Source organism: Hipposideros armiger, unplaced genomic scaffold, assembly GCF_001890085.2.
Source record: "Hipposideros armiger isolate ML-2016 unplaced genomic scaffold, ASM189008v1 scaffold_342, whole genome shotgun sequence".
NCBI lineage: Eukaryota > Metazoa > Chordata > Mammalia > Chiroptera > Hipposideridae > Hipposideros > Hipposideros armiger.
This window is the reverse complement of record NW_017731692.1, coordinates 1,254,193-1,278,681: the sequence shown is the minus strand read 5'-3', so window position 1 is coordinate 1,278,681 and position 24,489 is coordinate 1,254,193. Positions and strand designations below refer to the sequence as shown.

Sequence of the window (24,489 nt, the reverse complement as noted above, 5' to 3'; positions counted from 1 at the left end):
TGATGAGTTGGCAATGAGGGTTGGGGAGACCTTCTCTGTTCCTGTGGTTAGGGGGCTCCTGTTCCCTTGGAGCTTAGGTGGCATAGAGAGGCATTCCAGTGCCACCTGCTATTCTCAGCTGAATCTCGTCCTTCCCAGTCGCCTCACTGTCACTCGCTTCAGGCTTTAAAGAAAGGCATGGTTGATTATGCTTGGAGGAGTCCTGGAGGGTTTCTCCGAGGAGGTGTGACCTGTGAGCTAATACTGAACATAGAGTAGAAATTAGCCAGCCGAGTGTCCACTAAAACAGTGTTCATCAAACTTCTGGTCATTGCCCACTAGTGGAACATGAAATCAATTTAGTGGTTGCTAATCGGGGTTCAAATAAAATAAAATAGGATAGCATATAGTAAAAGTTTGTATTTTTTGTTTTGCTAAAACTTTCGGTTTCACACATACATACATACATGCATGTGCTTCTAATACATGCATATTTTTAAAATAAATTTTTGGTTAAAAACGTAGAAAACCATAGTTTGGGAAAATTTTCATTTTTGAGAATGTTAAGGAGATTAAAAGAATACTTATTAATGATGATCCTATGTTATTTCTGGGATCCTTTTATAAATGTGCCTCCAAATTGTTAACTCCAGCTGCTTACTTGCAGCTATCAGCAGGCCTGAATACCTGCTAGGATAGGTATCTACAGATCGCCAATTAATTGTGAGAGCGAACAAGTGACTTTAATTCCTAAGTAATTTTTTCCCTTCATTGGTAAACTAAATGAATTGGTTTAGACAGATAGTTTTCAAGTCCTAAGTTCCACGGAGATGTTTTAGACAAACTGCACACAGTTTATTTACATAAATAGCTAAATTTGCCCACTGCTGCATCATTAGCACTCAAAATTACCTGGGTACATAGTAGGTTTCAATTAATACTTACTGAATTAATGTATCATAGTAGGTTTCAATTAATACTTACTGAATTAATGTATCTAGCCTCAGAGTGCTAGTACATTTTATGTGAAATCAGGCATATTTGAATTCGTTGATAAAAATTATTACCGAAGTCTCACTTGAGGCATAAATTTGAAATAATGTAAATCCTAGAAAATTAAGATTTTGCCAAGAATCACAAAATTCCAAAGCCAAGTGGAATTCTCTCCTGAGCTTAGCTCTTGGAGCACTGCAGGGCTGCGTGCTTTGCCAGGTCACTCTCGCATTACTGTGAGATCTGAGCGCATCCCCTCAGAGAGTGCAACTGCTCAATACGTTTTTAAACTAAGGATTAAAAGGTACTCCTTGGGAGCTGTGATGTCCCAGGCATGTGCTAGGTCCTCACTATGAACACGACACAGTCTCTGCATTGCTTGAGCTCATAGCTCACCATGGTGGACGCCAAATGCTTTCGCGCTGAGTACATACGTGTTTGCGGGTTAATGTCTCTGGGCAGACCTTACGCTCAAGCTTTGTCTGCCACTGTCCATATAATATGTAATCAGGCCATTGATTTGGAAGGGGTCTCTCTGACTAATGTGAATTCTGTGAGACTGTCATCTCCCTTGTACCTTATTCCAAACTAAAGTATTTGGGGCCAAGATTGCACTTGGGTTTTCTTTTGTTTTTGTATTTTGTTTTTTTGGTTTTTGCAAGGGTCATATTGCATTTGCAGTCCATTAAAACATACGAACCTTTTCTCTTAAAGTGCATTTAAGGCAGGTTGAAAACAATCTGTATCTTTATGATAGATTTTTTTAAGGTTGGTAGGATGTCACATGTATCCCCAAACAAATTAAATCTTATTAGTATCATTCCATGAATCTCTCCACATTGTTTTGATTCTTGATTATGTCAGTCACCACATTCATTGTCCCTTCCAGTGGTGGGAAGGCATGGAATTCAAAGCCTTCTGTTTCTCCCCGTAGGTTGCTGATAAGAGGACTGAACATTTTATTTTTAAGAGTATTCTTGTGTCATGGCTTTGAAAGATTTTGCTTGGCAAATTTATGTGACCTCCATCCTTTTTTATTTATTTGGTCTTGTTGCCAAGCCACTCAACCTAGCGGAAGCCATCAAAGGAATATACTTTTGATGCCTGGAAGCACTCCATAATGGGAACCTTATTCCTCTTCTAAGCAGGTTTAGGACTTATAAAGAAAAACTTAAATCCATGAGAGTTGTTATTTTATATTTTAATGTGCAATCAAAGCTTCTTGAACTAATTCTGTTTACTCTTTACTGCCCCCAAACCAGCAGCAGATGCACCGTCCAGGGACACAGGGCCAACTTGTTTTCTTTAGTTGGGTATCAGTTTAAAATTGTATGTATTTGATCTTGCAGACTAAAATTAAGTTATTTAAGTATTTTTTAAAATATTTTGAAAATTTGGAGAACAATCATTTGGGGGAAATACTGTGATTAAAGTGTTCATTGTTCTATTTAGAAAATGGAAAAGCTCAAAACTTTGTATCCATATAATATAACTCCCATTTAAAGGACTCTTTAATGCCTTTGGCTGATAGCCTGTGAAAAAACAGTGCTGTCATTAATGTTAAGAATTTACATTAGTCATCTGTGCACTCTGAGTAACTGATCAGGCACTTTGGAATTTCGTCTCTCAACAGCTACACTGATTTTAATTTCAAAACGTAGTTTTTAAGTACATGTTTCAATAAACCAAGTAATTTTTGCCATTTGCCAATGAATTTCTGACTTAGAAATATTAGAAACAGGGCCACATTATGACTTTCATTGGCCGGAGGCACTGGGGCCTTTGTCAGCCCCTTCCTCCATAAAAAAATATTAAAAATTATAGTTTATGACTGTGTCAGTATAAAAATGAATATATAATATTATATATTCAAACATTTTCTTTGTCTTCTGATTTTAAAAGAAATTAAAATATTTTCATGGCTCCCCAAAACAATTGTGGGCTCTCAGCACTATCCCTACTGTGTCTGATGGATGTCAGTTCTGATTAAAGTTATAATTTTTTTCTTTTCAATTTATTAATTGTACCTTTGTATTCAATGTTCATATTTTTTTAAATTTTTTTATTTTTCTAAAAGATTTTGGGGGAATTGGGGGGAGGGAATTGGGGGGAGGAGAACAGCGTTGGGGAATCGGGGAAGGGGAACAGACAGGTAGACAAATTGCTGTTTTGTTCTTCAGTCTAGCTGTGGAGGAAGTTGCTTCACTGGCCCATGTTGGTATGATCATTGTGCTCTTCCCAGGTGAGGCAATCGGTCGCCGGTCATTGGTTAGCTGCTAACAGCGGCTCCTGGCAGCTCACACCGGCTGCCGGCTGCTCACGCTGCCTGCTGGCCACTCACGTAGCTCACAGCAGCCCACTGCAGACCTGCTGCAGCCTATGCCGTCGCCGGTGACTCACAGCAGCCCAGCTCCAGGTCGAGCTGTTGTTCATCATCTTAGCTGTAGAGGGTGCAGCGTCACTGGCCCTCATATGTGGGATCCGAACTGCAGCCCTGCTGCTCTCAAGCGAGCTCTTAACCAGCTGAACCACTCGGCCGGCCCAATGTTCATATTTTTTTAAATGGGAAAAACCAACTCCATTTCCACAGAACACCTCTATTAAATTCAGTAAACAACTGAATATTTGGTAGGAATAACCTGTATTACCCCTGACCTATATCAACTATTCTGAATAAGATATAAAAGACTTTTATATTTGGTAAAATAGAAATGTATATCCTTTATATAGCTGATTCAAACCAGCTACATGGTCTGAAGTTATCAGCATTTACCCATTTTGTAATTTCAAACAATGTATAATAATGGTCATGAAATATCACATTTTTCCTCCATTAATCTTCCTTCTTTTCCTATAGCAATGTAAAAATTTGTTTCTCTTTTACCATCCAGTACTTTTAAAACTTAATAATCTAAGGTCAAATATTATTTCTAATTTATTCATATTCTAATTATGACTCTACTGTAGTTTATCAAAATGCAAAATATTTTTGTAAAGAATCCAAGGAACACAAAAAAACAAAAAGAAGAAGATAATGACTCCTATCGCTCATAAATAAACCTCATTAAGTAAACATTTTGTTGGTCATCTCTCCAAGCATATCTGTAGATGTTCTGGATGGATGGATGGATGGATGGATGGATGGATGGATGGATGGATGGAAATGCTTTCATAAATGTGGGATCATATGATTAATGCTATTTTTTATATTTAAAAGCCGTTACATTTAATTTTATTTGAATTTAACTGGGGATAAACAAAGCAAAGTTAAGAAATTACTGAACTTCAAATGAACATTTTTTTCACAGTAACAATGTTATTTTTTTTTGCGGTTAAGAAAAGGGGTGATAAAAACTTGATGTTTTTGATTTTTCTTTTTCTCCAACTATGTTTCTTAGTAGACATTATTGCTGTTCACCTAATTCTCTCCCCTTTCTGGGATAAAGGAGAATTCTGTTTCCCTATTTCCTCACTCCCTTCAAGTTAGGAGTGACCTTGTGACTTGGCTTTAGCCACAAAATGTGAGCAGAAGTGACCAGTGTCACTCATGGATGGATGGATTTAATTGCCAGATCTCCAATCTCTCGCCCTTTCTTTCCCTGTCTTGGTGAGCATGGATGTCCATGCGAATGTGGAGAAGCATAACATCAGTGTGGCATAAAATCCAGAGCCAGCTCATGGAGAGGCTGCTCTGAAGAGCCATGTAGGCCTGCAGGGGAGGGTTTGCAGTGAGCAAGATGTGAACTCTTGTTCTGTGAAGTCACTGAGGCTTAATTTAGGGCTTGTTTCCTGCCAGAGATCACTTAGCTTTTCCTGACTGCTGCCTTCTCCATTTCAGACAGTATTGATTTCTTCCTGCTGTGATAAATGAGATCACAGGCATTCTCACTCTCTTTCCTTTCTTCCCTCTAGATTTGGTTAGTTACAATGGTATTTTCACACACAAAGCAAGATATATACAATAATATCTACATTCTATTCTATAATCTAGCCTTGATTTTGAGTAGTTATATTATTGTTTTCATATCATCGAGATGTATAACATTATGTTCTGTTCAGTTGTTTAAAATTAGCTTTTTATTTAAATAAATTCACTGTCCAGTAATGATTTTTTTTTTACTGTGGTTTTCCTATTATTGATAGCAAGAAGCAGGTCTGGGGGATGGTCCGGCAGAGGAGCATTCCACCCCAGGAAGGAGAGAGATTTTGTCATTTGCATTGTGTCTATTTGTTGGTACACGGTGATAGGAAAAGCAGACTGATTTTTTTGTGGTTTTATTTCTGTTTTCAAAATTCTCTATAAACAATGCATCCATTATTGCCTACATCTGAAGGAAACCATTTCCCCCTACCCACCCTTGGTATGCCACTGCTGATTTTTTTTATTTTATTCATTGCACTGACTAGATTGTCAAGACTTTTAAATGGTGGATTCTTTAGTTGTTTTCATGTTCAAGAATATCTACCGATTACTTTTGTGTTTCAAAATCATCTTGGCTAGGAACAGTGTTCAGAGACTATACTTTACTCCCCTTAGAATTTTGGAGGAATTGCTTCATTATCTTTTGCATTTAAAATACTGTTGAAAATTTTGACTGGCTTACTCCTTCTTGTAGGCAGCTTGCATTTTCTGCTTGAAGAATCATTTTTTTGGTACCGGAAATTCAATTATGTAGCCAGAATATGTCTCACAGTTCATTATTCTACTTCGATTTTTCCTAAAACAGAGTATGTTATTTCAACTTAGAGATCCTGATGCTTATTCATTTTAGGGATGCCTTCTTGTGTTAGATCTTCGAATACTTGGGGTGGGTTTTCTACTTCAGGGATGCCCAATTTTAAGCTTTTTTTTTTTTGAAGACTTTTATTGGGGAATTGGGGGAATGGGAACAGTGCTGGGGAATTGGGGGGAGGGGAACAGACAAGTTGCTATCGTTTTGTTCTTCAGTCTAGTTGTGGAGGACGTTGCTTCACTGGCCCAAGTTGGCACCATCATTGTGCTCTTCTTCCCTGGTGAGGCAGATCAGTCGCCGGCTTCTGGACAGCCACTCACAGTGGCTGCTGGCTGCTCACACTGGCTGCTGGCTACACACGGTAGCCCATGGCAACCCACTGCAGCAGGGGCTGCAGCCCACACTGTCGCTGGCGACTCATGACAGCCCAGCTCCAGGTTGAGCCCTTGTTCAGCATCTTAGTTGTAGAGGGCAGTGTNGTGGAGGGCAGTGTCACTGGCCCTCATATGTGGGATCCGAACCGGGACCCTCTGGCATCCCAAGCCAGTTCTTAACCATCGCGCCACTCGGCTGGACCAAGCTTTTTTTAAAGCTTTTAATGGACTGTTTTTCTGTCCTCTATATCTATAATTTTCTCTAATTGCTTTAAATTCTGCCTTGTATGTCTGATTACCTCAAACCTTTCAAAATAATTGTATTTTAAGTCATGTTAATTCTATTCCTTGGTGTTTCTTTTTTCTTTTTTTTAAGATTTTATTGGGGAATTGTGGGGAGGGTAACAGCATTGGGGAATCAGGGAAGGGGAACAGACAGGTAGACAAATTGCTATTTTTGTTCTTCAGTCTAGTTGTGGAGGTCGTGGCTTCACTGGCCCATGTTGGTATGATCATTGCGCTCTTCCTGGGTAAGGCAATCGGTCGCCGGTCATTGGTCAGCCGCTCACGTAGCTCACGGCAGCCCACTGCAGCCCTGCTGCAGCCTACGCCATCGCTGTTGCCGGTGACTCACAGCAGCCCAGCTCCAGGTCGAGTTGTTGTTCATCATCTTGGCTGTAGAGAGCGAGCATCACTGGTCCTCAATGTGGGATCCGAACCGCAGCCCTGCTGCTTAGACCTGGTGCTCCCAAGCGAGCTCTTAACCAGCTGAGCCACTCAGCTGGCCCATGGTGTTTCTAATTTATTAGTTATATGGTGCTGTTCTTTGGGCCCTAAATTTATCATTTTAGTATGACAAGCTTCTTTTTAAATTTTACCTGGTTACTTGATTATCTCATTGTTAAACTATTGTTTTACTATATTCATGTTTCTATTATGCTCTTAAGTTGTTCTATGACAAAATACTTCCCCTTATTCTTTGGGGATTGTGGATTTTTTTGTCAGTTTTTTCCATATAATGTTCCCTTTTTAAATCACTTGTTCCTAGTGACTTAAAAATTAATATGTTACTCAGTTGCCATACCATTTCATTACATCTTGCTCATGTTCAGGCAATTCTGTTCAGCCTTTGGTGCTCTGACACGCTGGGGCAATTTCTCTCTGACACCCTTCTGAACCCCTGTTTGTGGCCCCTTGAGGACTGGGCATGTCCTGTTCTGTCCACTTTCTTCAGCTTACAGGGCACACGTCGGTGGAGGAGTCGAGGCAGAGGAGTGAGCTGGGCTGAGTTGTTTGTGGGGGCCACCCTATAATGCCTGTGCCTTGTTGTCTTTCCTGAGACCAGGGGCAGGCATTGTCACTTCTGCCAGGGAGAGTCCATCCTCATTGTGCACATTTCTGATCTCCCTATTCCTCCATGTGACACTCACCATCCCCAACCTACCAAAGTCAGAACAGAAAAATCATAGGAAAACCCATTTAATTCATCAGCCCTCTCCAGATTTGGGGATATCAGAATGGAGTTTTATTGAATATTAATACAGCTTCAGGGAGGTAGGAATTGGAGCGTGGTTTTGCCATCTTTCTTGGTTGGCTTCTTATTACCTTTTGCTCGTTTCTGTAGGTATTGGAGGGTGCAGACTTTGGGGTCAGGCCTCAGTCTGCCATATTTACCCAGAAGCCATCTTGGATTCCGTCTGTGTTTCTAACGCTCTTCAAATTAAACACGGATGTGGGAGGAAGAGTTCACGGTGGCCTAGTTAGTACAGAAAGTGAGTAGCTGCCTACCGTTAACCTTGACAATATTTTGCTGTTATGGCGTTGCCCCCCCTTTTTATTTTCTGTCCATTCCCAGATTATGCAATATAATTTCATTGGTTTTTAAGTACTAAGTAAACTAAGCGTGGGAACATTTGGTAGCATTGTGGCCATGGAGAGCAGAGCTAAATGACTATGTTGTAATTGTAGTGGATCTTCCCTTTTATTTTGTTCATTTGTCTAACAGTATCCATTTATGGAGTGAGTGCCTCCTCTGTGCTAGGCACTATTGGTGCCTAGGATACATCACTGAACAAAAGTGACAAAGCTCTCCTGCCTGTGAGCAGCTTATATTCCAGCAGGGATGGCATGAGAGTGTGGGGTGGGCGCAGTCAGCAGCAACAAATACAGTACACCCATCAAATATACAACATGCTAGAAGGAGGAATGTGGAGCAGATCGGCCACAGAGTAAAACGAGAGTGCGATTGAGAATAGGGTCCTCAGAGCGGCTCTACTGAGAAGTCGCATTTAATGGAGAGAGTCAGCAGAAGAATGTTCTACGGAGAGAGACCAGCTAGTGCAGGGTCCCAAGGTCCCAGCCTGGCTGGTATGTTCAAGGAGCAGGATGGATGACAAATTAATGGAGCGGGGTCAGGTCTGTGAGGGTATGTGTGGAAAATGAATGGCCCAGCAACTTGAACTTTGAAAATTGTTATACTGTTTTGAAAAAATGTACTGTGCCAATAGTCACCTCATTGTTTTTCGCTATGGAAGGATACTTTTCCATGAGTGATCTTTAAAAAGCAGAAACAAATAAGCAAAAAGCCATTACAAAAGCACAAGTCTTGGTTTTATCTTAGAATACATGTAGGAAAAAGTGATACAACAGTAAATGAGTGATTGTTGATTAATGAGAAGTCAGAAAACATAAGGTCTATAGAAAACAAAATTGCTTTTTGAAAAGATAGCATAACATGTCATATCTAAACAAAGCCTTGAAGTCATCTGGCTTTACCTTTTACAACTGAGAAAACAACCTGAGAGAAGCTAAATGACTGACTAGCTGGTGACGTGACTAGCTGGCGGCAGGTTCACATTTAGATGGCACCCAGGCTTGCTCATTCACAGCCCAGAGCTGTGTCCACCCCACCTCCTACCATTTAATTCAGTGAGAACTCAATTACTGCTAACAATTTTGTTGTTGACCTTCCATGCACTTAATAGTCAAATCAAGTTTTCCATTACAGTAAGTATGATTTACTTGTATTTTGCAACACGGCCTTGTTATTTGGAGTAGGCCGTCACTTCATCATCCTGGAAATCGGTTTTAGAAAGACCAAACAGTTTATTTCTCCACCTCTTTGGGAGGACCAGATTGTTCTCTGTGATTAAGTATCAGAACAAGGGGTTCTAATTAGTTTTCTTTTCAAAGTGCTTTTCTTTCATTTCCTGTCAGCCAGTCCTTGAGCCAGAGGGATTTCTCTGGCAGCCATTGCACTCAGGGACGGAGGTTAACATGTGGGCCCTGGGAGGTAGCCCGTCAGGTTAGCTTTCTCAGCCTGGCAACCCCTCCACCCCCATTCCCTTTCCCCTCTGATAGATAGTCTTTTATTTGTGTGTGTTTTTGTAAATGGTGTTGTTTGGAACATATATTTAAAAATTTGCATTGATGCAGATTTCATTCTTTTTCTTACATGTTTGATTTAATCCATCCTTTCCAACTCTGCCTGGTATGTGCTCGTTATTATTTATTTATCTGTTCCCCTAGTAGTAAGCTCTTAGATTACTTCCAGCCTCTTTCTTCCCACAATTTTACCTGGTATAAACAACCTTATACATGACCCCTCATGGATCTTTATGAGAGTTTTTCTGGGATATATATACCCCAGACAGGATTACTGAGTTATAAAGTGTATGTATATTTGCTAACACAAATAGTGTAACTTTGCACAAACAACCTTATACATGTCCCTTATGGTTCTTTTTCAGAATTTTTTTTTGGGTACATACACCCAGGAACAAGATTACATACTATATTTAATTTTATCCACACTGCCAGCGTTCTCTCTAAAATGGCTGCCCAGTCTTCATTCCCACCAGCAGTGAATCAAGTTCATTACATCTCCACATTTCAGCCACAACCTGGTCTTATCTAGATTCCTATGCACATCAAGTGATTTATCACTCTTGTTTACATTTGGATTGAATTTCTGCATTTGGGCATCTGTTTATATGCTTGCTTTTGTGTTTCATCCTAATCATGCCCTTATCTTTCTTCCTGGGGAGGGTCTTATCTTTAACTCTTGGTTTCAGGAGTACCTTATACAGTCTATATATAGTATTCACACATTTCTTTATCAAGTCTTCTATGGATCATGGTCTCCTTTGCTGATCAGAAATCTTTAATTTTGATGTAAAAAAATTCATCTTTTGGGTAATAATTTAAAAAGCCACTTTCCACTACAGGTCATAAAGATACTCGTACACTCCTACATTGTTTTCCATTAATTTTATAGTTTTACCTTTTATATTTGTGTTTTTACCCGTGTGGAATCTGTCACTGTTTGTGGTATGAAGTAAAAGTTCAGTTTTATTTTTCTCTACATAATTAGCTAGTTTCCCCCAGTTTGGAGAAAATCTTTCCTTTCCCCATTATGAAATTTTAATTATCATTACAAGAATTGTCATCTTTGTATTATAATAATGTCATCCCACCCAACACAACAGTGACTGTCCATTTATTCATATCTTGCTTTGTGTGTTTTAATAAAGGCTTAAAATTTTCCGCATAGAGGTCTTATGTGATCTTTGCATAATTTAATTTCAAGAAAAAAAGATCCCTTATGATTTTCATTGTTTATTTAATTTTTTATTATATTTTGTATTTGATACTGCTAGAATGTATTGTAGAAATGCTGTTTTATTTTTTGTTTTAAATTGATCTTTTGTGTGGAAATTTTGCTCAACCCTCATTTGTTCTAATGGACTATCTATTGATTCTGGTCTTTTTTTATATATTACATCATAGAGTCTGAAAACAGTGATAGTTTTATCCCTTCCCTTCAAATGCTTACACCTAGTTTCTTCTTCATTCTTTACAGCATTGGTTGGACCTCCTTCCACTATTGCATTCTATAGTAATGGTGATAGGATTGTGGGTATCTGTGTCTTGGTTTGATTCTTAAAGGGAATACATTTTAAAGTTATCTATTGTTAATGCTTGTTGAAGGCTTTTATAATCTTTGCCAAGTTTAAAAAGTTCTCCATACTCCTAATTTTTAAAGAAATCTTTTTTAAAAAAATCATAAATTGGTGTCAAATTTTATCAAATGCTTTCTTTGCATCTATTAAGATAATGACTTTTGTCTTTAGGCTATGATGTGTTGAATTAATTGATAGATTTTTATGATGTTGAAAGTATTGCAACCCTGGGATAAATTCTACTTGTTCACCATTTATTATTTTAAATAGGTTTTTTTTGCTCAATTAGTTAATATTTAAGATTTTTGTATCTAAAATTATAACTGAAATGAGCCTGTGATTTATATATATATGTATGTGTGTGTATATATATATATATATATATATATATATATATATATATATATTCTCCTTATCTTGTTTGGAATAAAAAGCCTAATAAAATGGGCTATAAAGCTTTTGTTCTTTTGCTATATTCTGGAAAAATCTTACATAAAGTAGGAAATTAAATGTCCCATGAACATTTGGTAGAGCTTACCTGTGAAACCAACTGGGCCTAGGGCTCTTTACCAAGGGAGGGCTTTGATTGTCACTAATACTTTGGTCTGTTCAAGTTTTCTATTCTTTCCTGCACCAATTTTGACATTTTATATATTCCCAGTAATGTATCACTTTATCTACATTTTTTAAAAAAGATTTTATTGGGGAATTGGGGGAGGGGAACAGCATTGGGGAATTGGGCAAGGGGAACACCAACTTGCTGTCATTTTGTTCTTCAGTTAGTTGTGGAGGACGTTGCTTCACATGCCCATGTTGGTATTATCATTGCGCTCATCCCAGGTGAGGCAGATCGGTCGCCGGCCACTGGACGGCTGCTCACGGTGGCTCACGGCAGCTCACGAGAGCTCACGCCCGCTGCCTGCCAGCCCCACTGCAGCCTACACTGTCACCAGCAACTCATGGCAGCCCAGCTCCAGGTCGAGCTGTTGTTCACCATCTGAGCTGTAGAGGGCACAGCGTCACTGGCCCTCATGTGGGACCCAAACCAGGGCCCTGCTGCTCAGAGCTGGTGTCCCAAGCCAACTCTTAACCAATGCGCCACTCGGCTGGTCCTATCTACATTTAAAAAATTTATTAGTATACTTGTGAGTGCTTACAGATTATTGCTCAGCACATTTTCACTCCTGCCACACTGTGAGAAGATTTAATTCTCTGTCCTGTTAGTTTTGGACTTGGTCACATGTCTTGCTATAGTCAATGGAACATGAGTGGACTTGACCTGAGCAGAAGCCTTAAATGTCCTCCAGCAGGGGTTAGCCTTTCACTCCTAAAAAGTGGCCTCATGAGGGCAAAAGTCTCTTAGCTCAACTCTTTTTTTTTAGTTCAGCAAACCTGAAGCATATGACACTTCCATCAGTGACAGTGGCTCACTGCAGCAGTGACCTGGGGAGGCTGGCATATCACCAGGCTCTCCAAAGGAGTGTGTATAGTTTTTAAAGTGTTACCCATGTCCAACAGCATCACTCTTATAAAGAATTCATATGTGCTTACAGCATCTCCAGTTTTATCACACAATAACTGAAGTTATAGATAAAAAGCCTTTCTATTTTCCTAGACCCCTGACTGCAGATTTATCTGACACACCTAGCAGCTGCTTCCATGTCTGCTGTGCCTCCCCTTTCCTCCATGGTCTTCAGTCTCTGAGCTGTGCTCTTGAACCCTGTAGGGCTCTTCTCAGGTCACTGTTAAGGTAGCTATATGTCACAGGATACAGGGTACCGGGGGGATGCTGACAGGACATGGGGCCTGTGGACTCTTCTTCACTCGGAGAACCACCCCCAGCCAAGATAGGCCAGGGAACGATGTCTGCACAGAGATCTGTTGGAAGAGATTGGAAAACTCGACTTGGAGGAACATTTTGTTTTACAAGTATAATCAGTTAATGAAAAGTATGCATTGTGTTCCATTTTGTGCTCAGCAAGGAGCTAAAGGTTGGCAAAGGAGGGCGTCGAAGTAGAAGGCTCTGCCCATAGGAGCTGGAGAGACAACAATGTCATATAGGAGACATAGGAAAGTTGTACGAATCTTTTAGACCTTACTCTATATTGCAGTAGGAACTGGAAAGGAGACTTTGTTTTTTAGGTTTGAGGCCAGAGCAGCCATTGATAGGTGTGAGTGAGGGAGGGAGAGCTAGTTGGAGAAGGAGGGGCAAACGCTGTGCTGCTTTTGTTCCTGTAATGACCACAAAGATGGGGGCTGAAGGGGTGGGAAGGTAAGTGGGGAGGACGGGGGATGCGGGGACTGGGAGCATTCATCCCTTCCAGTGGGTCCTTAGCTTCTTTGTGGTAGATGGGTTTGTCAGAGAATGTTGATCCTTTTGAAACAGGTGAGTTTTAACTTCACTGAGAATGTGATTAAAGGATTGCATGAAAGATTTAGGATCTGTAGAAGGGAGAACATTTTGTCAGTATAAAAGGATTTCACTCCCTGCTTAGGATTTTTAAATCTAGGTTGGACATTCTTATGTCACAGTATCTGGTGGTTCCTAACCCGGGGTAGCACTGCCTCACCCTGGGGTATGTGGGCCTGTGTGCTCAGGCTGGGCTGGAGGATGGTACGAGCATTTAGTAGGTGCATGTCCGTGATGCTAACGACCCTGCTATGCACTGGGGACAGCCCCGCACAGTGGAGTGTCCTGCCCGAAATGCCAATGGTGCACTGCCGAGAAACACTGGACTTCCCAAACTTCAGTCATTTGGTTTCTACTTGTACAATTTTTGCCAAGTCTTTTACCACCTGTACCACTACCTTAAATGCTTTTATTTAAATTTGCTTTTTATTTTAAAATTGACTTTTCTTTTTTACTTTTTGCTCAGTCTTTTTTTTTATTTAGTTTTTCTTTACTTATCTTAATCCTTGCAATAATGAGTGCGAAATGCTATTTATACTTTTCTAATTGTATTAAAATAGATACATGACTATTCTAGTACAGAATGTTTCCCCCATGAGCCACCTGACAGGCTTAGAGAAACAGTGGCCAGACGCTCACAGTAGATTAATTTATAGCTTGACCTGCTTTTATGTAGCATGTCCTTGGGAGTTGACACTAAAGCCTGAGGACTCTCTTTATTGAGTAACCTCATATTCAGCAGGCTTCACAAGCTAGAAGGGCCTGGTGAGGATACTTTTCCAGGTAGAGGTGAGACTGCATCACTACTGTCTCTTTCTGTGTATAAACCTCCTTGGAAGGGCCTGATGTACTCTTGCTTGTGTGCCCCTGATCTTTGCTCCAGCCTGCGTCCACGGACTACTGGCCATCTCCCAGTTATGCAGAAGGATTCACAAGCATATGTGACCCCAACAGTGTGGAGGATGAGAGCAAATACTATTCTCACCTCCAGCTCATTGGCTCAAAGCATATGCTGCACTAATAGTTGGCCCGTAGTCAGAATGATGACATAGCACAGCACAATCACAGAGCCTCCCTCCCCAACACCAATGCCGGAAACAAAAAGCAATGAAAATAAAAACATTCATCAGCAGCAACCAAACAAACAAAAAAATCGATCACAGCTTTAGGCCATGTGCTTTGAAAAGCGGCAGGCAATGAAGAAAACACCCCACCCTGGCCGCTCAGAAGCAGTACTGGGAAGGGAAGGTGAGGGGACACAACCCCGATGATTCCTGCTAATACAGATAAGTTTGGAAAGAAGCTGGCTGAGGAGGCGAGTAGACAGCCTCCATAGATGTCAGGAATCACACTCGGCAGAGGCAGGAAGGCCACCCAGAGGAGGCCGTCTCCCAGGCTCCATGCTGAGTTACAGGAGAGAGACCACGGGAGTCAGTGCACCCTGGCTGGGCAGAGTGGGATCTGATATAAGATACTCAGTTAGCTTCCAAAGAGAGGGCGGAGTGTAGGACCCCCAGCAGAGGCAGGCCTAGTGAGCTCTACCTCATCGCAGTGGCAGACGCTGCACAGACAGCAACAGCCAACATCAAATGGTAGCTCAGGTAGCCCTATAAAGTGAGCAGAGTGTCAAAGATACATCAACTTACTATAAGAGAGCAAAAGAAGTTTTGGACAGATACTCACGTACGTATGTGCAAGATGAAGATAAGTATCATGATAGCGATGTGAAAATGCTACAGCAGAGGAATGAAAGGAACATGGCCTGCAAAAAACAAACATATAACCCACCTGGTCTGACAGAAAAGCCATCCAAGAAAACTCAACTTCACAAGCATTTCATGCTATAAAAGAGGTCAGCATCGATTCAGTAGGAATAAAAACTCAATGTAATGATGAAAAAACAATGAGATTCTTTTAAAATTTTTATTTTTAATTGTGATAAAATATACATAGCATAAAATTTGCCTTTTTTTAAAGATTTTTATTGGGGAATTGGGGGATGGCAACAGCACTGGGGAATTGGGGGAAGGGGAACAGACAAGTTGTTGTTCTTTTGTTCTTTAGTCTAGTTGTGGAGGACGTTGCTTCACTGGCCCAAGTTGGCACCATCATTGCGCTCTTCCCGGGCAAGGCAGATCAGTCAGTCGCTGGCTTCTGGACAACCACTCACAGCAGCTTGAGGGCCACTCACGCTGGCTGCTGGCGACACAAGGTAGCCCATGGCAACCCACTGCCATAGGGGCTGCAGCCTACGCCATCATCAGCGACTCATGGCAGCCCAGCTCCAGGTTGAGCTGTTGTTCAGCATCTTAGCTGTAGAGGGCAGTGTCACTGGCCCTCATATGTGGGATCCGAACCAGGGCCCTCTGGCGTCCCAAGCCAGCTCTTAACCTACGCGCCACTTGGCCGGCCCCCATCCCGTTTTTTATCATTCCCCAACCCATATCCCATCTGGCAACCAAAAAATGTTCTCTGTATCTATGAGTTTGTTTCTGTTTTATTTGTTTATTCTGTTCTTTAGATTTCACATATAAGTGAGATCATATGGTACTTGTCTTTCTCTGTCTCACTTATTTCAGTTAGCTTAATATCCTCTAGATCCGTCCATGTTGTTGCAAATGGCAAGACTTCATTCTTTTTAATGGCTGAATAATATTTCATTGTATCACTGTACCACTTCTTCTTTATCCATTGGTCTAACAATGGACACTTTGGTTCTTCCATATCTTGGCTATTGCAAATAATGCTGCAATGAACATAGGGGTGCGTATGTCTTTTCTAATTAGTGTTTTGGGTTTCTTTGAATAAACTTCCAGAAGTCGGATTACTGGGTCCCTCTTTATCTTTTGTTATATAACCTTTGTTTTAAAATCTATTTTGTCTGATATAAGTATTGCTACCCCAGCTTTTTTGTTTGTTTGTTTGTTTCCAGTTTGCCTGAAATTTGTTTTTCCATCCCTTTACTTTCAGTCTGTGTGTGTCTTTCAACTTGAAGTAAGTCTTTTGTAGGCAGCATACAAGTATGTAAGGGTCTTGTTTTCTTATCCATTCAGTCACCCTATGTCTTCTGATTGGAGCATTTAATCCATTTATATTTAAAGTAATTATTGATATGTATGTAGTTATTGCCATTTTATTCATATTTTTTATTTTTTTATTTTTCTTAAAGAAGTCCCTTTAACATTTCTTGTAATACCTATTTGGTGGTGATGAACTCCTTTAGCTTTTCCTTATCTGGGAAGACCTTATTAATTTTACAAGTGGAAGTTTATACTCTTTTACCTACCTCCCCCCTTTCCTCCCTTCACCCCTAGCCCCTGGCAACCACCATTCTATTGGGGTGTCGGAAAAGTCATGACGTATTTTGTCTATGTTTTTCAAAGGTCATTTGTTTATATAAAGAACAAAGATCAGTCAACGATATATGCCCGTTTTGTTTGATAACCTTTTTCCATCTTTCAGTGAGCTTCATAGTTCCTCGTTCATAAAAAGACCTGTCTTATTTGCGAAAAACTGAACAAGGTGCTGATTTATAGCCTCATCTGAATTGAATGTTATACCACACAAGGAGTTTTTAAGAGAGCGAAACAAGTGGAAGTCTGATGGCACAAGGTCAGGCGAGTATGGTGGGTGTGGCAACACATCCCATCCAAACTCCACTAATTTTTGATGGGTGATCAAACTTCTGTGTGGTCTCGTGTTGTCGTGATGGAACACAACTCATTTATAATTAACAAGCTCTGGACATTTCTGGATGATGAATTCATTCAAACTGTTCAATTGCTGATAGTACATATTCTAATTGATTGTTTGGTTCCTTGGTAGGTGCTCGAAAAACACAACACCATTAAAATCCCACCACACTGAGAGCACACTCTTCCTCTGATGAATGTTTGCTTTCGATGTCGTTTGCAGCGAATCATCATGTCGGGACCAAGACTGTTTGCACACCATGTTGTTGTGAACAATCCACTTCTCATCACCAGTTATCAGTCGCTTCAAAAAAGGATCGTTTTCCTCACGTTTAATGAGCATATAGCAGATGTTTATATGCACTGTCAAATGAACTTCTTTGAGTTAATGCAGAACCCAAATATCAAGCTTGCTATATGTATCCCAGCTTCTTCAGGTGGTCGTGAATGCTTGAATGATGGATGCTCAATGTTTCTGCAATCTTTTGTGTTGTGTAACATGGGTTTGACTCAATCAGTGCCTTTATTTTGTCATCATCAACCATGGTGGGCCTCCCTGACCGAGGAGCATCATTGAGATAAAAAAAAAAAAAAGCACGGAATTTTGGGAACCATTGTTGGCACTGACGTTCTTGTAGAGCATTGTCACCGTAAACTTTATGCAACTTATCACAAGCTTGACATGTGTTCTTCCCTTTATGGAAGTAAAACAGTAAAATATGGCAAAAATGCATAGTTTGGTCTTCCATCTTCAACTTGTAAAATCTCCAAAACTCAACCAAATTGCTGTTTTTTTTAGAATGAAGCTAGAGCTGTCAGCTGTCAAATGACATAATAATAACTTCCAAATAGTACTTCCAAAAATGAACTAGTGCCATCTGTCACAAACATGTGTCATGACTTTCCCGACAACCCAATACTCTCCGTTTCAATGAGTTAGACATTTCTTTCTTTTCTTTTCTTTTTTTTTTCTTTTTTTTTTTTAGCTGAGCCATCCCGCCACCTGTTGGCAGCTCACGGCTGCTCAGGCTGACTTGAACCGCTGTTGCTCAGAGCTCAAACTCTTGAGCGAGCTCTTAACCAACTGAGCCACTCAGCCGGCCCTCTTTTCTTTTTTTTTAATAGCAGCCATCCTAATGGGTGTGAGGTGGAATGGGATTTTTAAAAGATAGAGTGAAGAGCCAAGAAAGAAATTGGAAGAAAAACACAATACAGGATTTGAACCAGAAAAACAAAACAAAACCCCAAAAAGGCAGAACAGACATAACCGAAAGTCAAATGCCTGGCATGGGGAAAGGCATGAGATTATCACAGGGAGTTAAAGCAGTGAGAGAGAAAATGATTGCCGCGGAGGATGGGCAAAACCATATAGCATATGAAGTAGGAAAACAACACAAAGATATAACACAAGAAGATTTTTCTGAAAGGAAGGAAGAACTAAATCTTTGGTCAGAAAGTCATGCAATGTGCTGGAAAAGCAAATAGAAAATGACCAAGCTATACCAAGGTCTAAAACGTTAGTACTGTAAACGCCAGGCAGAAAAAGCACGTTATGGAAAAAGGGGAAGGTCAAGTTGGTATCAGAATTCTCCACACCAACATTCTCTCCCATGAAATATGAGCAAGGTCTACAAACTTGTAAGAGGAGTAAATGTATTTAAATAATATAAAATTATATTCATAATTTAAAAATATAATATTAAAATTATATAATATGAAATTGTTTATATAAATATTAAGTTATTATTCAGCAGTGAAGGCAATAAGCAGTCTTGATCTGAAAGAACTCAAGGAAAATAGTTACCATGCACATTTCTTGAGAAAAACCACCCTATGATGAAATTGACCCCAAAACTCAGAATAACAGACTCAGGAGTGGAAATGCTACGGTTAAAAAAACAGTAATGGGCCGGCCGAGTGGCGCGTTGGTTAAGAACTGGCTTGGGACGCCAGAGGGTACTGGTTCGGATCCCACATATGAGGGCCAGTGACACTGCCCTCCACAGCTAAGATGCTGAACAACAGCTCGACCTGGAGCTGGGCTGCCATGAGTCGCCGGCGTCAATGTAGGCTGCAGCCCCTGCTGCAGTGGGTTGCCATGGGCTACCGTGTGTAGCCAGCAGCCAGCGTGAGTGGCCAGCAGCCAGTGAGCGGCCGTCCAGAAGCCGGTGACTGATCTGCCTCGCCCGGGAAGAGCACAATGATGGTGCCAACTTGGGCCAGTGAAGCAACGTCCTCCACAACTAGACTGAAGAAAAAAAGGATAGCAACTTGTCTGTTCCCCTTCCCCCACATCCCCAGCGCTGTTCCCATCCCCCAATTCCCCAATAAAAAAATCTTAAAAAAAAAAAACAGTAACAACAACAAAAAACACTGGTGAACATTCAAATCATTCTAATATAGCTTGAAGACTAAACAGCTGGGGGGATTATTGTTACAGAAGTATATAACTGTTATGCACCTGGCAAAATAAAAATGATATAAATGACAAAAGTCAGGAGGTGTGAGGAAATGGAGGGAAATATAAAGTGTTCATTGTAGAGTATTAATATAAAAACATGCAGTTTACCTCTTAAATTTTCATAATTTTTTTCTCAGTGTTAAATCTTTCATGTGTGTGTGTGTGTGCACATGTGTGTTTTAAGTATTTAACTGCAGGTCAGAAAGCCATTTAGTTTGACTTCTTATTTTTTTTCTGTTATAGTCAAACAAAATTAAATAACTCTTAAGAAGAAAGCTGTTATATTATTCTTCCAAAAGTACATGTGTGTAAAGACGTATCCAAAATGATGTTCCCCAACCGAAAACACAATGGTGGGATATTGGATGATTTGTTTTCTTCTTTGTACATTTTTGTGTTGTTTGAATTTTTTTAATGAGCCCATATTTTTAAAAAATCCGTAAAACCATTACTGTTAATATAAAATATTTGTCAAAATATTGGTCAGTCGTATCATCATCTTAAGTGCTTCTTAGTCATTTTTTAAAAATGACAATCTTCACAAACACCAGAAAGAGTTTTTGACAATAACTTTGTAACTCATGCCTAAGACATTAGCAGCTGCTTAGAGGCCAAGGGCACGTGCAATGGAAAATATCAGCTCCTCTAATAGGATGCCTTTTGCCTTCTTATTGAATTCACAAATCAGAACAGTGAGCTGGTGAGTGTGAAGTGGGCTCGACTCGAATTCCTGTGATGCTGGTGACAGGAAGTGTAGCACAGTGTGCTATCATACCGATGTCTGAACCAGGAATAGTCCTGTCCTACCCAGTAACCAGCTCCATAATTTAGGACTTTTGGAGTCCTTCTCAAGCTCTGCTCTTTGCTACAGTGAATTTCTTTCACTTTCTTGAATGTGCCATGTTCTTCTGCCGCAGGGCCTTTGCACATGCAGTTCTTTCTGCACAGGGTCCACTCCTTTCCTTTCCTTCCCTGGGGTGCTTCCCATGTTCAGGGCTCAGTGTTAAACACCCTTCCTCTGGAAGGCCTTCTGTGTAACTGCTGGCCCTTCTCATTGGATATGCTGGGAACACATATAGTCACTCACTCAAGGTCAGACTCCCTCAGCAGCCTGACCTCCAGGAGACTGGAATCCAGTTTAGTTCTGCAAGGTCTGGTTCTCTCACTGCCTCAACGCGGCCTGTGCTTTCTCTCCAGCTCTGAGCTCTGCCAGGATAGTGACTCTCCACCTGCTGCCTCATGGCCTCTCAGTTTCATTTTTTCTCAGTGGGCCTCTTGGCTCTTGCTTCTATTAGACACAACCACTTCGCTTGGTGATATTCAAGTTCATCAGGAAAGAGTAGCTGTTCGGTTTAGCATGTTACCCTCCAGCATTAGCCATTGCTGCGGGAGAGAGTGTCATCCCTGCACCACAGTCCAGCACCAGAGGGAAGGGGTCCATGCAGACATTCTCAGATTCCTCCAGAACCCCCTGCTTGGCCTCTGGTGAAAGAGATGGAAATGAAAAAGCACATTACAAAGCAGTATATGCAATGTAATCCTAAATGTATGTTTTATATATAAAAGACTGAAATAGATCAAATTATTATTAGTTGAGTTTCTCTGATGGGATTTCTAGTTGATTTTATTTTCTTGTTTTCAAATTTTGTATAATAAACATTTTCATAGCTGCTGAATGGTATTTCTTAAGTCCCTACATATGGCTTGGTACTGATCAGCCCCCAAGAAGACTAGGAAAAGTTGGCCCCTGACGTTGAAGTGTATGTCGTCCTCCCTGCGGGGTTTTTTTCTGTCCCCACCTGAGAAGTGTTTGCTTGCTCTTTTCAAAACCTTGGTGTCTTTCTTCTTCACAGACAATAGGATAGCTGGAATCCCTCCGCACATCCTCAGCAGTTCCCCGTCGGACCGGCAGATTAACCAGCTGGCCCAGAGGCTGGGCCCTGAGTGGGAGCCCGTGGTGCTGTCTCTGGGGCTGTCCCAGACGGATATCTACCGCTGTAAGGCCAACCACCCCCACAACGTGCAGTCACAGATGGTGGAGGCCTTCATCCGCTGGAGGCAGCGCTACGGCAAGGAAGCCACCTTCCAGAGCTTGCACAGGGGCCTGCGGGCAGTGGAGGCCGACCCGGCAGTGCTCCAACACATGCTGGAATGATGGCGCCTCCATCCACCCGCTGGGGTGCACCCCAAGCCGCATGTGCCCTGAGATTACCTGAGGCCAGGTTACTCAGCTCTCCCACACTGGCTTGACAATTCGTCGTTTTTAATTGCTAGTAGATTGCCTTGTTTTAATTGTGTGCTTGCCTTTTAATTTTAAACCTTAATTAAAGGTTTTAATTGTGTGCTTGCCTTTTAATAGGTTGGTAAATCATAGCGGCTAAAAAAACAACGCTGTGTTATCATATTACGTGCAGGTGTCCTGTAAATAAAGCACCCACTTTTACTGAACTGTGGACTTTGGTATTAATGATGACGATAATAAAAAGTGAATTGCTATATATAATGTGGCCCTTTCATAAGGAAGTATTGTTTGGTGTTTTTTCTCATTCTCATATTGCATAGATTAAAGGTGTAAAATTACAGTAGCTGTTTGTTGGGAACGGAATTGATAGCAACCGGAAAATGGTTACTTTCTTCCGTCAAGATAAATAGCTCAGGCAGGGTGTCTGCGTTAAATTTAAGACACCAAAGCTCCCTGCAAAGACCAGGTCAAGTACCAGCATGTATACCTGAGCCCTTCTTCATCTGTTAATGATTGCCCAAGAATCCTGTGCGTTTACTTAAAGGATTTAGTCTGGGGGACAAAAGGAGGCGTGGCCTTTCCATTGAAGCCCTGATAATTGAAATGTTATGCTCTTAAGGAGTACGATTTGGTCTTCTGTTCTTTTATTAATAATACATGATATTTGTCAAATGCTTTACTCTTTTCGAGGCTTTTCATATATGTGATCTCATTTGGACCTCACAAAATTTTATGAAGTAGTTGGGCAAGGGAGGTGAACCTCCTTCTGTAGCGAGATTAAGTGACTTGCCAGGCGGAATGAGCTAGAATATGTGCTTTGAAGCACTGCACCTGTGTGCCCTCTCCAACCTCTCCAAGCTATGTCTCCTCCTTTGTCTTAAATGCTATTTGAAGAAGCCTGAGTCTTGCTCTCCTCCTGCTAGCAGCATTGCCTTGGGGGAGTTACTTCACTAAGCCTCTCAGTTTCCTCATTTGTAGACTGAGCAAATGATTGTCCCCACCTCCAAGATTTTTGTGATGATAAAAGGAATAATGTCTACCAAGGGCTCATCTAGTACCTGGCCGAGAGTCACCTCTCTGGAAGTGGTAGCTGTTAAGTTGCTGATGTGGCTAGGCTGAACCTGGATGCAGCTACAGGCTAAAGCTGAGGGCACCGCAGGAGAAAGTGCTAGCACCGGGCTTCTTGCTGAGCTTTAAAATGTGGTGTGATTTTATTAACTCCACAATGGGTCCAATCAAGAAAGGGACAGGTGATTTGGCCTTCTGAATAATTATAGAATCTATTTCGTAGTTCTGACTTAACTCAGGATTTTTCAAAGGGGGAAAAAAAATCTACTTTTTACCTCTCTCTATTCCTATGTCAAGTGTGTAGAGTGGTAGAGTTGAACTGAAGAGGTGCTCAAAAAGATGACAGTGGTGTGTTGATGACATCCTTTTAGATGTCTGGTAACCATATTCCCTTTACTAGAAAAGATTAGTTATTTTACAGTTCAACAAACTGTTCAGAAGGATGGCCGACTGGCTTCATCAGCTCAATTTTCTATTTTGTAGCCCAGCCATTCATTCATTATCTTGTAAAATTCTCATACTTTGGCCCCATCACTGCGTTTGGTGGTAGACTGTACTTCTACGACATCTTTAATAAACCGCTGCTCATTTTGAACCTTGGACTTGTTACTTTGCTATTCATCCCCCCAGGCATTGCTTTGGCTTTTGTTCTCACCCCATTTATGGATGAGTGAGTACAGCTGGGCTCTGCTGCAACGGACTGGCATTTTAGAAGTGGGTCTGATGATTCGCTAGGTCATCTTCTTGCCATTTTTAAGGACTCGGTCATGCACAAAGACACTTCTATGCTCTGTCAGCAGTGAAGAAAATTCATGATGAACTTGCCCATGATGGGCTGCCAGGACCATTAGAGAGCTCTGACTTGGTACCATTAATGAGCGGGTTGTCTCCATGGCCATGTGGCAGCTGCACCTGCTCACATTCTTGTGGAAGATTTGCAGAATGGAAGAACAGAGCGTGCAGAGCACTGCCTCGTTTCTACCTTCGGCTGCAGACAGTAATGCTATGTGACATCTGCCTGCCTCCCAGAGAATCAGGTGGGTATTGTGCCTGCAAGGAGTCTATGTGTTTTCACAAGGAAGAAGAGTTTACAATTCCAGGGACTGCCTACCCCCAATAAAATTCTGAACTAATGCAGTGACATGGCCGAGCACTGACCAAAAAAAAAAAAAAATGATTTAAGAAAAGTCTTGCTCCGCTTTGGTTCGGGGTGTATGTGTTTATGTGTGTATACATAGGCGTGTGCATGAGCATGCTTCCAAACTTTAAAAACTATAACTTTCATTAAATTTTCTCGGTAAAAAATAGTACATGTTTATTATAGGAGTTTGAAAAAATACCAATGAGTAAGAAGAAAAAAAAAAAGAGAATTACCCCTGCTCCCATCTTCCAAACATAAACGCTCATTGAAGAAGCCTGAGTCCTGTGCTCCTCCTGCTGGCAGCGTTGCCTCGGGGAGGTTACTCCCCTGCTCTGAGCCTATGTCACACTCGTGCCCGCCTCTGTCCGCCAGTTACTTTCACATGCCCGCATGTCCTTTTTATAACAAAACTTGGATTGGACTGTACATGTTGTT

The 24,489-nt window shown here is 41.0% G+C and overlaps 1 protein-coding gene across 3 annotated transcripts in view; it reads left to right on the top strand.

Moving 5' to 3' along the window:
• CRADD (CARD and death domain containing adaptor protein) overlaps window positions 1-23,508 on the top strand; it is a 199,332-nt gene extending 175,824 nt beyond the window's left edge. For all 3 annotated transcript variants that reach the window (XM_019661267.1, XM_019661266.1, XM_019661268.1), the window contains one exon: window positions 21,457-23,508. In XM_019661267.1, the coding sequence (XP_019516812.1) occupies window positions 21,457-21,758 (302 nt within the window). In that variant the 3' untranslated portion in view covers window positions 21,759-23,508. The remainder of the gene's footprint in view (window positions 1-21,456) is intronic.
• The last annotated feature ends 981 nt before the right edge of the window (window positions 23,509-24,489 follow it).